Source organism: Opisthocomus hoazin, chromosome 1 (genome assembly GCF_030867145.1).
Source record: "Opisthocomus hoazin isolate bOpiHoa1 chromosome 1, bOpiHoa1.hap1, whole genome shotgun sequence".
NCBI classification, from domain to species: domain Eukaryota; kingdom Metazoa; phylum Chordata; class Aves; order Opisthocomiformes; family Opisthocomidae; genus Opisthocomus; species Opisthocomus hoazin.
Genome location: NC_134414.1, coordinates 141875874 through 141892465, shown reverse-complemented (window position 1 = coordinate 141892465; position 16592 = coordinate 141875874). Strand labels below are relative to the sequence as shown.

Genomic DNA, 16592 nt, shown 5'->3' with positions numbered 1-16592 from the left:
GGTTTCTGATCTTCGTTTTCCACTGAGCTTGGTTTGTCCAGAAGGGCTATCTTGACCTAACATGACCACAGAGACAAGACAAACAGCAGGAAAACGGGGTTTGTAGAGGTCTGATTACTGCTGAAAATGACTACTACCAAAAAAAGACAGCACAAACAATCCTGTCTTAACCTGTTCCCAGGGAAAAAAAAAAGAAAAAAACCCCAACCCTAAGTTCTCTGTTTCACAGAGAAATGAACAGGTCCCAGTGCCTAACATATATAGCACAAGTCTTTGCACTCATTCTTCTTTTGGTCATAATTCACAGTATTTTCTCCCAATAGGTTTCAAAGAAATTATTTTGTGGCACACTATTACTTTGGGGTAAATGTCCGCTGCACGGCTGAATTCAGATTCTTTTACCTTTTTTTTCTTTAATTTCAACAAAATTAAGAATGCAAGGAGTGAGAACTTAAGGATTACAAAATGTAATGCACGTGGACTGGGAAGAGATAGGCATGCACTATGACAACACGCTTTGTAACATCTCCAAAATACTGTCCAGCATGAAGGATCAAACACAAACCACCAGCCACCAAAAAACTGTGGTTCTACTTCTTGAGCAGAATGAGCAACTCCATTAGATGGTATTAATATTAGGCTCTTACAAGAAGCATTAACCTCCTAGAAAAGGATATGTAATGTAAGCTGTAATTATTATGTCACACATGAGCTTCCCCTCATGGTTCTACCATTGTATTTTATCCTTCTGGAAGTCATAAGATTTCCCTCATTTTCTGCCACCAAAATACCAGGGAATGGAAGCTTCATTCAATTTCAGACTGGAAACTTAATTTGACAAGTAATGACACTGTGAAGCTCACTAGGATCCACAGGAACTGACTGCCTATGGTAGTAACTGTGCCCCATCACCTTGCAGCCTATAGTTTATACACAAACTAGTATTCTGAAAGACCAGAGCTCTACATCTGCCTTTCACATCAGCAGTGAGAATGTAGTTGCAGTAGAATAAATGACAAAAACAAGCCAAAGTAAGATTAAAGAAGGAACATGAGGCAAAGAACTTCTTGATCCCTGATCCTCATTATACCAACAGAGTAAAGCAAGAAGATTACAAATGCAGGGTTTTTTTCAGTCACCACCATAACAACATGTACCACATGGTGCCAGAAGGCCTACACACTCTCAACCCTGTACATGCATCCAATTTATTTTTCTGCAAGAAAAGAGAAATAAACAAAGGTTCCAAGATGCCCTTGTAGAAAGAGAAGACTGCTAGTAATTAGAAGGTTAAATCATGGTAAATAACACAGAAATGACTGATTGTTAAAAAAGAAAAAAAAAACCACACCTATTCTATTGTCAACTTTGGTAAAAAGTGAATAAAATAAAAGAAGTTCACCAAAATAAAGTTATTGCCAGTTCAGTTGTCATCCATGACTATGCTGTAATATTTATCATCTTATGAAGCTTACCCTTGCCATATCAACAAGGAAGTTCTCAAATAGCTTCCAAATATGGTTACTGGCATAGATCTCTTTCATTTCCACTTCAGTGTCCACGTAGCAGTGGTTAACAAAATTAACATAGGCAATTTTCACCTGCAGGAACAGCAAAACCACAAACCATATGAAATGGAACAGTAAAAAACCATTAACATGACATTTAATATCTGCAAAAATACCGAACAACAAAGATGATCCTTCAAGGACTAACAAACACTAGTAACAGTAATAACACGTATATTCAGCTCTGAAGATTTAAGGAGAAGTACGGCAACAAATGCATTAATGTACTTATGTCCTGGGTTCAGCCAGGACAGGGTTAATTTTCACCGGACTCCAGGAAGGGGCACAGCCTGGCTGGGCTGACCCAACCCCAACCTGGCCAAACAGAGCCGGGTATTCCGTACCATGTGCCGCCATGCGGGGTTCCGGGGGCGGGGAGCTGGGTGGTGGGAACTCTCACTCGCGGCTCGGGAGCGCACAGCGGTGGCGGTGTGGGAGAGCGGCTCTCTGGGTCGTGCGGTTTGTTTTGTGTATTCCCCTTTTTCTGTATCATTGTTGTTGCAGTTCCCTTTGTTTGCTGTTCTGTCAAACTGCCCTGATCCCGACCCACCAGTTTCTGCCTCTTTCTTTCCATTCTCCTCCGCACCCCGGCGGGGGGAGGGGCGGCTGCGTGGTGCTTTTGTTGCCGGCGGCAGCCAAACCAGAACAACTTACTGAAAGATCACTTGAAGAAAAACTGAAAGGCTTTGCAAACACTCTTACTCTAATGACAAAACCCCCACAAAACAAACCAATAATAAATCTGATATTTAAACTATATTAAGACTACAAGGGCCTGGCTCCAAAGCCAAGAGCTGTGAAAATGCAGGACATCCCTGCACTAGCCGGTTGACTGCTGTGGGCTGATGCTCTGCAAGAGGCTTGCCAAATATAAAAAAAAAAATATGCCTTTATCAGAGCTGGGACTGCAATCCCTTCATTCCCACAATCCCAATGCAGCGCTTGCATTTGGGGTGGGTGTAACTTGGATCTAAGTGGAAGAGAAAGGTTGAGCAGAGCTGGGACTGCAGCCACAGCTGCACAGGGCTTAACAGAAGGACTGCAGTCTCACTCCTCTCCTGCGTTACCAGTCTGCTTGTGAACATCATAAAAATGGATATCCGGTTCCCGAAATGTATAGATTAAATCTAAACATACGCAGATACACTGAAAATTTCTTCTTGCATCAAGGGAGAGGAGATAGTTGCGTATGTTTAATGCAGTCAGGAGAAAACTCATGTCAGACATTTAGGCTTCATTTGTTTGGGCTTTTTTTAATTAGCATCTGTTGAAATTAATGTCAGAAGGAACTTTTGAGCAAAGCAAGCATTTTTCATACTAAGAAAAGAATCAGTTGATCACAAGGGGACACTTTCACGGCACAGAGGGATTCTTTACTCTTGCAGGTCCCAGTTTCGTTGATATGAGCCACATTTCTCCACCAGATAGCCTGCAGAAATCTGTCCGACCGATACACGGGGCCACAGCAAGCTCCTTGCACAGACTGTGAAAAGATTTCTCTTGATCACATCAGGTTTGGTGCTAGCAAACATTCCCCTTCTGATCAGTGTGAGGTATCACAGTCCTGCTGAAGCATGACTGGGAGTAGCTGCAGAATAAAACCTCAATACGCAGTGAGTAAAAACATTTGCTGGACTGCAATCAAATTTAATTAGATGAGACTTCACCCAAAACTCTCACTGACTTCAGCGTGGCCAGAATGTTACCCATCATTTCCAACAAATTCAGGCAGCGGCAAAACGTGTGCTTGGCAAACCACTCAGCTGAGTCTTCGCAGCTACAGCCAGAAGTTATCAGAGAACTACGCTCTGACAGCGGCTGGGCAAACCCAGGAAAACAAAACAAGGTGTCTGGCCCAAAAATCAAAGCGTAAGGGATAAGGAATTTTCTGTTTAAGAAAAAACTGACTATCCTTTCTCACTTGTTCACCTTAACAAACACTACCTGTTTCCAGCCTGTTTTCTGTGAAAATATTCAACTTGTCAGCATCTTATAAACAGCAAAACATTTTCCGAGTTTCTAAAAATGGTTAAGTCTGTTTCCTCATTTGGTGAATCTTACCTCAGGTATGCAGTCATCATGGGTCACTACTCTCACTATATCATCCAGTGGCAGGAGCGAATTGCACTTGATCTCTGTGTATACATTCTTCCCTTCTGTACAAGCTGCCAGCAGTTCCACCAGAGTGATGTGATATGCTAAGGGTCCGCTCTCGTCTGCTCGATCGCGCTCTGAACACATCATCTGGAGTAGGACTGGAAAAGATGCTCTGTCGTTGTAGAATATCAACACATCTTCTCCACCATTTATCAGCTGAAAAAGATATCACAAAGTTTTCAGCACCCTGCACTGCAGTCATTTTGGACTCAATGATCTTAAAGGTCTTTCCCAACCTCCATGATTATATGGTTGTCCTAATTTCTTGTTTTGCTTCTACTTTTAAGTATGCAAAGACTGTCTAGCTGCAAAAAAAAAACAACAACCAAAACAACAACAAAAAAAAAAAAACCAAAATATACTCTCATGGGGCTTAGCAAATGCACATGTCAAAACAATATCCACGGCAAACCTGGTCTTCTTGGAATAACTCACCAAGGAGTGAACTAATGCAAGGTGAATTTGAAGTTTAATTTCTATGTAGCTCTGTGTTTACTTAAGACAGTATTATTCCTACTATCTCAATGTTTGTTTGAAGTTAATTAATTACCCTCACCTCCTGTTGTGAGGCCATGATGCATTATTATCCCTGTTTTATAGATAGGGACTTGAGGTGCAGAGAGATTAAATCTTCCATGCTACCTCACAGGGAAAGCCTGTGGCTCACCCAGAACTTAACCAAGCTCTTCTATGCCCTCGCTCAGCATCGGAACCAAAGGCCGAGTACTCCCAACCTATGTAGATTTGGCAGGTGGGTCCTGACATCGTCAGTGTCATGCCAGCACTTCCGTTTAGCAGAAAACTAGTGTATGTGATAAAACTTTGATATTGCTACAAGTGCATTGCTCATCTCAAGAGGATCCAGAGCAGAGATGGATGCTAGCAGCCCCATCTCAGCAGATCACACAGCAAAGTTTTGCTCTAACCCTGTTTTGAACCCTCCCCCATGCACTGAATACACCTACTGCCAGCGCTGCTCTGCGAGCTCGAGTGGAGCTGGGGCAGGACAGTAGTCCTGTCTTCTCTCCATCACTTTCCTTTTAAGCATGACACACTCTCAATGCGGGTGAAAATAAGCTCCCATAAACCCTTCCTACTACAGAAGACACCCAGGCAGCACAACAGTCGTACGCATTTTGTGAATAAGACACTTGACAGATCCAAGTCTATACATGACATGAAATCCTAGCTTACTGAATTCAAGGGCAGGAATAAAAGTTGGAGGAGCAGCTGAGAAATGGGAAAGCAGCAAGAGCAGGAACAAAAATTAGTCTCACAGAATGAAAAGTCAAGAAACACTTCATTATATTTTCCAGGGTTTCAACATTTCAGATTTTGAATTTACAATTTTTCTGATCACTTTTTCCCTGTTTATTGCATTTTTTTGCTTTGACAATTGGATGGAGTGAATTGTGAATTCAGCCATTCCTGCAATTCCTATTTCTTATCTTTGAGTTTCTAAAATGTTTCGACTCATCACTTTTCAAAATAGACATTTTCTGGACAATCCACAGTATAGAAAAAAAGTTTTCAAAGGGACGAGTGCTTGGGAAGGAGGCAGGTGACAGTACAGGGACCCAGATACCATTAATTTCATTGCACCCAACAGCAATATCGATATCTGGAATAATATGCTCCTAGGACATTTCACATACAAAATAATAACAAAAATCCACACCGAGCCCTCTGGGAAGGTAGATGCTCTGTCACTTTCTATTAACTTGTTCACCACATTCCCATAGTTTTTTTCCACTTGTGTACATTTCACACAGAGGAGAGGGAAGATGACTATTTCCAAGTTCCGCAGAGTTACAATCTCATATCAAATGCAGACCTAATCTGTACTAGTATTGCTTGATATTTTATCATATCAAGTCAAACTTATCCCTCTTCCTTTTATGTACCTATCACTGATGAATGAGGAAGATATACCAGGAGACAGTGAACTTTGGAAACGTGATGCTGCAAAGCATGCTTGCTACATGCTGACTGTGAGGAACCGCAAACCGAAGCAGACAATGTTGCATCAGCATAAGTAGAGCTAAGTGGGACAAGGTAATCATCATAAATGCAAGGACAGAAGATGTCATCCCCTTTCCCCAAGTTATCCACTTTTAAATGTGATTTGCGAAGGACATCCAGACATTGACCCAAGCAGAGAAAACTATGTCCATTTAAAAGCAGAAAAGGAAGAGAAGAACCCAGTGTCAGTCAAAGTTCTCACTGATCATCACGAGTTCAGCGATGTGAAAACAAACCCAGTAGCATTTTCTTTCAGTAAGCATATTTTCAACAAGTTCAGAACTCTGTGGAAGTATAATGAAGGTTGGTCAGTATCAGAGCAGCTGCTGACACTGTGATGTAGCACACCAGAATACTGTAGATAACAGAAAACTCTGCCGCCACATTGATCTCGTTCAAAAGTAAATTCTGCTTTTGCTTTTGTAATAATATTTGCAGTGATAGGCACTGTTCTTCCAGGAACCTCAAAGCATCTCTTGTTATGAGAAAAAGTGCCCTAAGGAACGTTTCGGGTCAGTAAACACCATTCCTAGCACTCTACAGACATGGGGACCAAGGGTATGAGAACAAGTGAATAAAGCCAGATTGGGAACGTTCAACATACTTTGTGAAAGTACTCTTTCGCAATGATGCTCCTTCATCTGTACACACTTTCTAAAAATGTAAATATGATCAGTTTATCCCTTACTGCCAGTAAACAGGAATAAGCTACAATATACTTCCCGTGCGTAAAAGAAAACACAGGAGTAGCTGGGGTATGCTGTACACTCATTCTCTATCTTGTCTTGTGGTAAATTGTTTACATGCCCCATCTGGAGGCACAGAAAAAGTTACAACACTTGTTTAAGGTCACAAAGTACATCTCAGTTGTCTACTGAGAAACTGTCCTGACTCCATGACAAGTTCCAACCATCTGGCTACACTGTTCCCTTCATATTGGACTACCATTCAAATTTCACTATTTGCATCCTTTTCTAACAAATCATAATCACTTACCTGTAATTTCCCATGCTTTTTTAAAACAGATCCTCATCTTACCCCCTTCCTTCACCAAAATAGGGGCACTCCCTCCCTCCTGCAAATTCCTGCAGGACTCATGATATAAACATCACATCTGAGTTCATTTCGATTTTCATCATGCAGTCAGCTTGGAAATGTAAGATGACAATTTATCTTTGTGCTATCATAGGTCAGTAACAAAATGTATTCAAATTGAGAAAAATCAAAAAAATTTGTTTGATGAGAAAGTATGAACCTACAAGAAGCTGTGGTGGAGGGGGAAAAATCTAACAGCACAAAGGCACAAAAACTGTTTGAATTATGTAAATCAAAGGCTTGTAATTGATACTGCACTTCAGACGAATTGAAAAGGTTGAGGTGGATTCCAGTAAAGGTTATCCACGTAGGCTGAAAGTTCATTTTCTTAATTAGGAGTTTCTCGTCTTTGTTGCTGTGGAACAAAATTTCAGCGGGGTTTAGTTTTGTTCATACCACAACTAGAGCTTCTCTCTGTTTTCTTTATGAAGATGTCTCTTCACAAAAAACGCAATTTGTAAAGACAAACGTTCCTTGGACTCTGATCCTACCTGGACTTCTCACTGTATCCAACTTTACCCACTTCTTAATCTCATTGAACTGTTAACATAACGACAGTTAAATGCATGAGTGTCTGCAAGTTGAAGACTTCATTTATCATGCACACTGTATATCAAATCCTAATTGCAGACAAGTCACTTAGGCATTTTCCTAGTAACTCTATCGGCATAAAGATTTGTCCACAAACCACTCTGTGGAATTTACCGGTCAGACTCCAAATCTAGCTAGTTAAAGCTAGAGTAGCTCTACTGACTCTCACAAAAGAAACAAAAGCAGAAAGTAGTACCAAGAATTGTTACATGGTTATGGGCTAAAAAAATGGTCTACAACAGTAGTTAGACAAGAGCCTCTTACATGGCAAAACCATGCCATAATATGGCAAGTTTGGTGCGTATATGGGATCCTAAATTTTCCACAGGAAAATGAAGGTTTATGTAACTCAGAGATTTCCACGCTACATCATCTACAAATAGACATCTCTGTATCGCCATGCTAACACCCATATTTTCTTTCTAGTAGTTATACAGATGGCCTTACAAAATTAGATTAAACTCCCAAAAAGTCTGCTAAAATATTCATTATTTGTGATACCGTTTAAAATTCTGAAGCAATGATGCCATTATATCTCATTGGTATCAAGAGCAGAAAAAGCAACCTCAAAATACTAGCCTGTTAAAAAGACATCACACAAGCGATGAACATCTGAACCTTTCACCTACCTCTGTCATTACCATATCTTGGCATTTTTTCACGTATTTGCCATCTGCTTTCACAATGGTCTGCAGGAAACGCAGGTACTCCACATGACGGCCATGGGTCTCAATACAGTGTACAAAGTGCTGCACCACTCTTTCACTGATTTCGTTACACAGAAGGTAATTATTCATGAAGATGTGCCGCATGGTTTCAGCTTCCAGGAGCTAAACAGATTAAAATCAAAACAGCCTTATAAGAAGAGCAGATTTGTTTTGAGGTTGAAAGGTTCACAGGACTCTAGACTAGAGAAAGGCACATTGGTGAAGGGAAACTGGAGAAGTCCAATGTGCAGAAAAAAAGTCCACTGTCCAACAGCCCAGTGATTAAGCAGTGACCTTAGGGCCTAGATTTCATTCATGATGGGATTTCTCCACACTTTGCTATGAGTACAAAATCGTTCTGAAGTGGACGTTAACAAAATCTGTGCTGATATGGAAGGTGAGGACACACACACACACACACACACACACACACTACACCGCTGGAGCACTCTGTAGCGACTTTGGTAAACAAGGGGTCTACAATCCTCATACTCACTCTGTTTCTAATCAAAGCATGTTTTGCTCAGCACATCTGCCACGGAGCAAGGTGTCATTCTATATGACTATGTCTGTAAACACACGCATACATATATACAAAAGGGGACTGTGACAAAGAGGCTTACTGTAAAGATAATGATTTACTAAAAGATGAAATTTGAGATTAATTGAATCAAATGGAAGCATTATCAACAAAAATGTAGGGGTCTGATTCTGCTGTCACACAACCTTCATGACAGCATAGTCACAGCATCTTCTACCTTCACTTACAGTCCATCTGTGAGTGAGTTAGGATGAGTAAGATCAGAGTCAAGCTAAATATGATGTGATGATGTGATACGTGTTCATAGCTACTACCAGTAAACCCCACAGGTAACACTGTTTTGCACTTTTAAAATGGCAACATTAAAAACAATGACATAAAGAGCAACAATAAGGGAGAAAAGACAAGAGAAGAGAAGACAACCAGGGAGAAAAGAGAAGGACAGAGAGCAGAAGGCAGAGAGGGCATAATTTAATGAAATTATTTATTTAGCACTGCCATTTTTCAGCAATTCCAAATTTACTTCCAGTTCTAATATTCTCCTTAAAACGAAATAGTTACCCCTGGAGTTAAGAACAAGTTGAGATTTTTGTGGAGGAGAACTTGATTCTGAGGATTTCCTCGGCAGAAATTCTGAAGAAAAGTGTGGGCTAGATTCATGACTTCATTCATCTTTTCATCGCTCTGCAGAAAGAAAAGACAAATGAAATCAGCTGGGCATACTCAAACTTACTTGTTAAAGCGTGAATTCAGCCAGGAACAAACCAATTCTCCTGAGCCTTTATAGGGCAGGAATTCTTCCTCTGGCAAAAGCAACTGATCTAGTTTCCTTCAGAGTCCATTAGTGGCTGTACCTTACTCTGAATCAACTTGACCATAAGGAGTCACAGGGAAGAGCACAAACTCAAAGATTACGCCATGCATGGTTATAATGTCCTCATTTAAAAAAGTGCTAAGTGGCTTGATTTTCAAAAAAAACTCTCTAGCCTGCATTGATTTTCATCTTTTGAAAAGCTTTAGCTTTAATATAGCTACGTACAGAAACAGATGTACGTGTGCATGTGTGTGTACACCTACACGTATATGTATGCTCATACACATACTCTCACACAAACATATGTCTAGTTTCATCCCAGATTTATACTCCTCTCCTATAGTATTCTAACTATGAAGTAATGAACAACCTATACGGACAAGCACTATTTTACTGGAGACAGCTGAACCCAGTGTCTAGATCGTAACATTAGTGTGTAACACTCAGGAAAATGTAGCCCAGAAGAGGTTTTATCTCCTCTCAATGCTTCCCGTAAGATCTAGAAAGACAAGCTCTTTAAAAAGCTGTCTAGATCATTCATTTGTATGCTCAATGCCACTGAATCAGTACAAAACCACATTATCATCTGAAAAACTTGCAAGTGGAACTAGGTTAGAAGCTTCCACAGTAGAAACAAAGAAACTGTTTCAGACTTGATCCTTGAAAGCTTTTTGCCCATTCTATGTATCTACGATAGCACTCACATCAGTACCCAGCAGTGAAATTTAGATACCCTGCCAGGAGCTCCATTAAATCAATGCTTCTTACTGCGCAGTGACTGCAGATCTAAGATTTGCCTATTTCAGGAATGGGGTGACAGCACAGTCACATCCAGGTACCTGAGGCAGGAAACATTAAGTTCTTAATAAAACTTGTTCTATGCTGGCAGCCATATTTAAACTTAGGCCTAAACCCATTATTCTTCAGGTGTAAAATGGCATCATCATTTCATGTTTGTACCATAGTTGACTGAGTTCAGCTAAAAAAAAAACAAAAAAAAAAACACCACACTGATTCTTGGGCCTCTTGAGGGCTTTCCCTTTACTGAGTTCATGTCCTTTACCACTAAGATTATGAGAATAACCTTTTCATAGGGTATCTGCAGAAGGTCCAAGACTACCAAGTGGGCGCCCATATTTTTCAGTAATCGCTGCTGTTGATTCCGACATTTTTTATTCTGAACACAAAGTTTGCTGAGTCGAATCAAAATCTATAAATAAATAAACAAATAAATAAGCATGCAAGCAAGCAAAGAACCAGTCATGTCACACAAAAACAAACAAAAATACATTATTTCAAAATAATTACTAAATCTACTTATCAAACAAGTATGTCAAGCTAGTTTCTTAGCAGATATACCAACCTGTTTAACAATATTGTAGTTATTGCTTTTATTGCTGTCTATCTGGGGTTTTTTGGTCCCATCCTGTATTGGACTCAAAATATTTGCCTCCTGTAACAAAGAACACACAACAACTGGAGATTTGTTGCAATTTCCTCAACATGAACTAATTATATTTAATAACAGCAAGTGAAGAAGTATTGCAGTAGCTCATAGGGAACAGATACAACACAGGTAATGAAGAAAAAGACTTGTTAGAGATCTCTCTTTATCCACTGGTCCAGTGAGTGAAAAGAGTCACATTCAAGTCCTCCCTTTGTTTCCAATTTCCAACATGATCTGAGGCAATTACTCTATGTCTTCATGCTTCTAATCCTCCTAAAAAAGAATACATCCCTAAACCACAGACTAGACATCCTAAGGAATTTAGATCCTATGAGAACAGGGACCATGAGTGTATTTCAATAGCCACCGCTTTTTCCAAAAATCTCTAATACAGCTGGAAAGATTACAAAGTCTGTGTATGTGAACATTAAACAGTCTGGAGAAAGAGCCTAAGACAACCTTCGTGGTTGAGATAAGTAGGGTGGGGTTCTCAGCAGTACAGGAACAAGTAGCACATGGAAATTAGAGATGTTCCTCCCATGAAGAAGACACTTCTGTCCTTATCTCTGAATGATTCAGGAAAGGATTTAAAAACAAATGAGAACCTTGAAACATCCAGTCATGACCCCGTATGCTCTGGGCCTTGGCTCTTAGAAAGCCCCAGCTGGGTATGATAAATAAGAGAAATCAAGTCAGCAAGTAACTGCCGACACCGACACACTTTTCCATGTATATCTCAATCAAAATACAGAAGAACATCTACACAAAATACTGCCACTTAGAATACTGGCAACAGGGGTTTTGTTTCTGCTGCCAGCTATGGTAAGCCTTTCTTAACTGGAAACACAGAACTGGAAGATTGGACTTTAGATGCTGAAATTATTAAGCATGTAGAAAAACTGTAGCAGATCTCGAGACTGCACAAGGACATAAACCAGTGTAATAGCATAAAAAAGAACCAAATAGGCACACTTCTGAGTTTCATTGTGTCCTCAAACTTCCTACTGCTTTAGAGAACTATTCTAACACACACACACATGCCAGTCTGAAGGTTTATACCGCGTGAAACCTCCCTCTGAACTTTCCTAGCTGATGGTGAAGATAAGGAGTTCTATAAATCCCATCGGGTCATAATTTCCAGTGGGGCAAGCACAGCTGCATCGCTTGGCCATGGAAGCTGTTTATAACATTCTGAGCACCGCTGCTCTGTATGGTCATGTTGATCTATGCAACAACAGCGCATTTTTAATTGTTTAGGTTTGTTAGTATGCATGCTGCCTTCTCCTTGGCTGTTTGAATCAATACTTTGGAAGATATTTCGGGCTCTTTGCTGTAATTAACCACCCTCCTCTGTTCTGGGCCTGTGGGTTAACCAAGATTAATTTACCTGCTACTTTTATCAGCATTCTTCCTCAATCAAAGTAGTTTTATAATCCATGTGAACCGTAAGTCTTATCTGGAAGCGCTGATCAGCATTAAACTGCTGAATCTATCCTTTCTCTTAACAAAATAAAAACCTGTTTATTGAACCCATAAGAGTATGCCAGCAATGTAGTTACCAAGAGATAATCACACCACTGGGATACCAGAGACACTCAGTAGCATATCTTGCCTCGTTATGCCCCATGATAGACATTCTCTGTCACACATTTCCACAGGGGACAGGGAGTCATAGAGATCGCACTGAGGAAGGTTCTCTTCTGAGTACCCCACCTTTAGGAAATGGTATTTTCTGAAAAAGATTACGACTTCTACTCATAAAATTCACGGGATATCACCCTGTATCAGTCTGACAACCCTTTCTTTCTAGCCTCCAAACAGATGCCCAAATTCCAGCATTCAGTCTGGGCAGTTTGCCGCCGCTGAAATAGTCCTGCTCATCCCAGCAGGACATGTGGTTCTGGTGCTACACCACCAATGCCTCCTCCCGTGACAGGACAAAGAAGACCACACTTCTCATAGCCCACGGTATCTATACAGACTCAAACACCCTTCCTAGAGATAGCCAAGTACACAGGCGTTATCTGCTTTTCCATTCGCAAGCAAGGCTCAGTTACTTGGGATTCGGCATTTCTTCCTAATCCTATATGGTGTCTACTTTATGTCTGACCTAACTCCAAGCACGCTTTCCTGTATTCTGATCTCCAGTTCCCACCAAGATGATCCTGCATGGATGTCAGATTTGTTGGTTTTCCTCTGGAGAACTCTGGATACTTTCTTTGAAGAACATGGCCTTTTTTCCCACAAATCACATTTCTGGAGTCATATGACTGCAAAAAAAAAAAAAAGTAATTCTCTAGCCCCTCCAGGTTATGATACAAAGGTGGAAACAATTACCCCAAAAGACTCAGAAACCTAAGGGCAAAAAAAATACATTTGATTTTTTAAAACTCTTCTGTCAATCTTGCAGTGTGCTTCGGTGAAGACAGAAACTTGGGCTTAATGTAAGACTGTTCTGGAATGTAATTTAAGTCCTTGTGCGCACCTTAATGTTGTTCGGGAAAAATTAAGCACAGGCAAATGAAGCATATTCCCTACAGACCTGGAGGTTCATCCAGCTCAGTACTGAACGCCCAGCATCCATTCCAAGAAAGCATGGGATCTCACAGGGATGTTTACCTGCTTGAAGCCACCCACCTGCTTCACACATTGTGGATTACAACCAGCACCTCACCCCTTACATCTGACTTCAGATCTCAAAGAGAGCATTCACTATTTAAAGTAGTTTTGCCAGCTAAAAACATTTCCTGACTCAAAGAATAATATACAGGGGACAAGATTCTGAGCTACTATAACCTGGCACAGCTCTCATGGAATTACCACCAGATGATCTAACCAGTTGTGCAGATTAAATATTACTGTTCTGAAGCACTGCTAACCCATACAGACCCACAGATGCCTCATAGGAAAAAAACCACTGAAAATATCCCATTCAGAGATGCTTCTCTTTCAAGCACATTGTTTTGTCCCTTCTTCCTGGAATTTCTTTGCTATCAGGGCTATCCATAGGAATAAAAAGGATCTTATTACGCTTTTAAAATGTATTATAGCTAAAAAGCCTTGTAAATATCCTGCTGTAATCCTGTATCCTGTTTCCTCATTACCTTTTCCATTCATTAAATACATGAAGGAACATTTTCTTTCCTGCCAGAGCTATGCTTGAGGAAAGAAAGTAGGAAATCCCACATACTTAAGCTCATAAAGTCCAGATTCCTCCCCTGATGCCACTAAATTCAGCTAAGCTGTATGAGAGAAAGATTAGGACCTACACTGTCACAAGAAATTAGGATTCTCCCTTGAAGTGTTGGATTTTGCCCCATATGAAGCCACCTAAAAATCTGCTTTCCTATCTGAAAGGCCAAGTGTATGTCATAGATACCGGCAAGCAAACTGTTTCCTCTCAATGGCTCCTACTTTTCCTCAACGCGTTGGCTTTACAACGCTGTACAGTCTCCACTTGGCTTCCTATTGAGCTTCCCTGGGTGGCTTCCTTGCCCATTTCCTTGCCACCAGGGAAGACTCTACCATAGAAGAGAATAAGGGAAGTGCCGTCTCGGCAATCGCAGTTGTTCATCTCTCCCCACCTTCTCTGATGAATATGGAAAAGTGGGAATAAATATTGGTGGGAAAGCCTGCTCTATCTACTGTTATGCCACAAACCTCAACCACAGCCAACTCTTGCAACACTTTGCATTTTCTTAAAGACTCATACTGCAGTTAGGTGATTACATGAGGACCTCAGCTTTCACTGAAAAGCAAAATTTAAAAAAAAATCAATTACATTTTAAAAAAAACAGGTCTTCGTGGTTCCACATTGAAGTTCTAAACTTTCTCAAATCACAATATATGTGATTTGAGAAAATCACATGAGAAATAATATGAGTGTGTGGCATGACAAGGGTGAGAAAAACCCTCACGCTAGTAAACCTACAAAATCTCAATATTCTTAGATCAGTCTTACATTTGGTGGAGAGTGGAATTACTTGTGATGTTTGAAAGTAAGGGTTTGATTTTGCTCTTCTCCCCTAGATGCAGGAGCAGATACTGTCTGCTCCTTCTTTATTCCAGCAAGTCAGCACAACTGCCAACATGTGATCGATCCCTAGATTAGTTCCTTGGCCACAGACTGATGCCATACACCATGGCTCGCTAGCCAGCAGGGAAGGCAGCTCTGTGACATAAGAACACCATTACTGAAAGCAATGGGAGAGAATATTGAAGACATAGATTAAAAAAGTTTTATTTCCTATTCTGTCTATTCCTAAAACTCAGTCAGAATACTGCACATTCTCACTTCGCTACTTTGATTAACCAGACTACAAATTTGCAGTTGTTCATTAAAATACCTATCAATATTGAAACAATTCTATCAGCAAAGGCTTTAAACCCACCTCTATTGGCTCTTCTCCCCCTTTGGCTTGATTGTCGCCCACCTCTCCACTCTCATAACTGTTGCTCTTCTCAACCCACAATTCTGATTTTTCTACAGTCAGACGTAGCTGATCAAGATCAGCCTTGATTTGCTTGTAGTTATCAACATCTTGATTAGACACCAGCAACTGAACCTGGAAATACAGAAAATTGCAAAGCTATTACAGCAGTAGCACTAGCACTTATGCCTGGGTAATTTGCTTGACAGTTTCCATTCTACTCCCCTCTTTTCAGGTGCTTTATGTAACTTTCCCTATGAATTTCAAACATGGCACACGCAGGCTTTTTAGCCCCCATTCATCAAAAACCTTTAACAGAGCCAGAGACTGTGGTTGCCCAAAACAGGATAGTTGTAACATTCACAACATTCTCTCTCCTTCTTTAATACACTGTGAAACATTTTCAGCACAAGCATAGATTTGCACGCTCTTGAGTTCTACACAGTTAGCTCTGATGCACTGATGATGATCCTCATGGTATTAAAATACAGTTACATGGTATTAAAGCAATACAGTTAGAAATAGCTTATCCCATCAGCATTGTACTTGACAAGGAAGAAAAAAAAGGTTGATATGACAAGGAATCAGGACATCCAAAGAAAAGTCAGAATGGCCAGCAACTTCAATAATCACCTAAATCACCATAATCAAATATTGAAAAATAACAGATTTTAACACTGTTAGGCCAGCTTAGAAAAACTCACAAATTTACCTTCAGGTTCATGTCATTTCCCACCACCTGAGTGGCTGCTCTTACTAAGATTAGTCTCACTTTTTATTTTTTTTGTACTGCTCAAATTAACTGTTTTTTTTCACTTTTATTTGTAGTTCTTGATTAAGCATGATCTACGTTTCCCTTTTTTGTAATATTCTTTGCTCTACCAAGATTATTTAATAAGATAACATTCCAAAAAACAAACAACAATCTTTACAGCAAATCAATAAGCACTACTAAGAAATCACACTTATGTAAAATGTTAAGGTCACATGGCAGACAAGAACACTGATGGGGACGTTCATTAAAAGAAAAATCACTACATTCAGGCAAATATTCACTATTTTGTAATATAAAGTTTTCACCATCTTCTCTTTTAGCTTGCTAAAACCTCGTAATTTTACAGAATTTATAAATGCTGCTCATCTGCAGACGTTCATACTCTATGTTCTCTACAGTCTTTTTTGTTTACTTGTCAGTTAGCCTTTTCCTTCCTTTACGAAAA

The 16592-nt window shown here is 40.1% G+C and overlaps 1 protein-coding gene across 6 annotated transcripts in view; it reads right to left on the bottom strand.

Moving 5' to 3' along the window:
* Positions 1 to 16592, bottom strand: part of ITPR2 (inositol 1,4,5-trisphosphate receptor type 2) — a 282946-nt gene that overhangs the window by 145404 nt on the left and 120950 nt on the right. For all 6 annotated transcript variants that reach the window (XR_012765862.1, XM_075439325.1, XM_075439332.1 and 3 more), the window contains 7 exons: positions 15334 to 15507; positions 10859 to 10948; positions 10580 to 10705; positions 9243 to 9365; positions 8063 to 8263; positions 3630 to 3881; positions 1476 to 1601 (listed from right to left, as the gene is read on the bottom strand). Coding sequence is in view for 5 of the 6 variants with exons in the window: in XM_075439325.1 (XP_075295440.1) it covers positions 1476 to 1601; positions 3630 to 3881; positions 8063 to 8263; positions 9243 to 9365; positions 10580 to 10705; positions 10859 to 10948; positions 15334 to 15507 (1092 nt within the window). In the remaining variant the exon portion in view is untranslated. The remainder of the gene's footprint in view (positions 1 to 1475; positions 1602 to 3629; positions 3882 to 8062; positions 8264 to 9242; positions 9366 to 10579; positions 10706 to 10858; positions 10949 to 15333; positions 15508 to 16592) is intronic.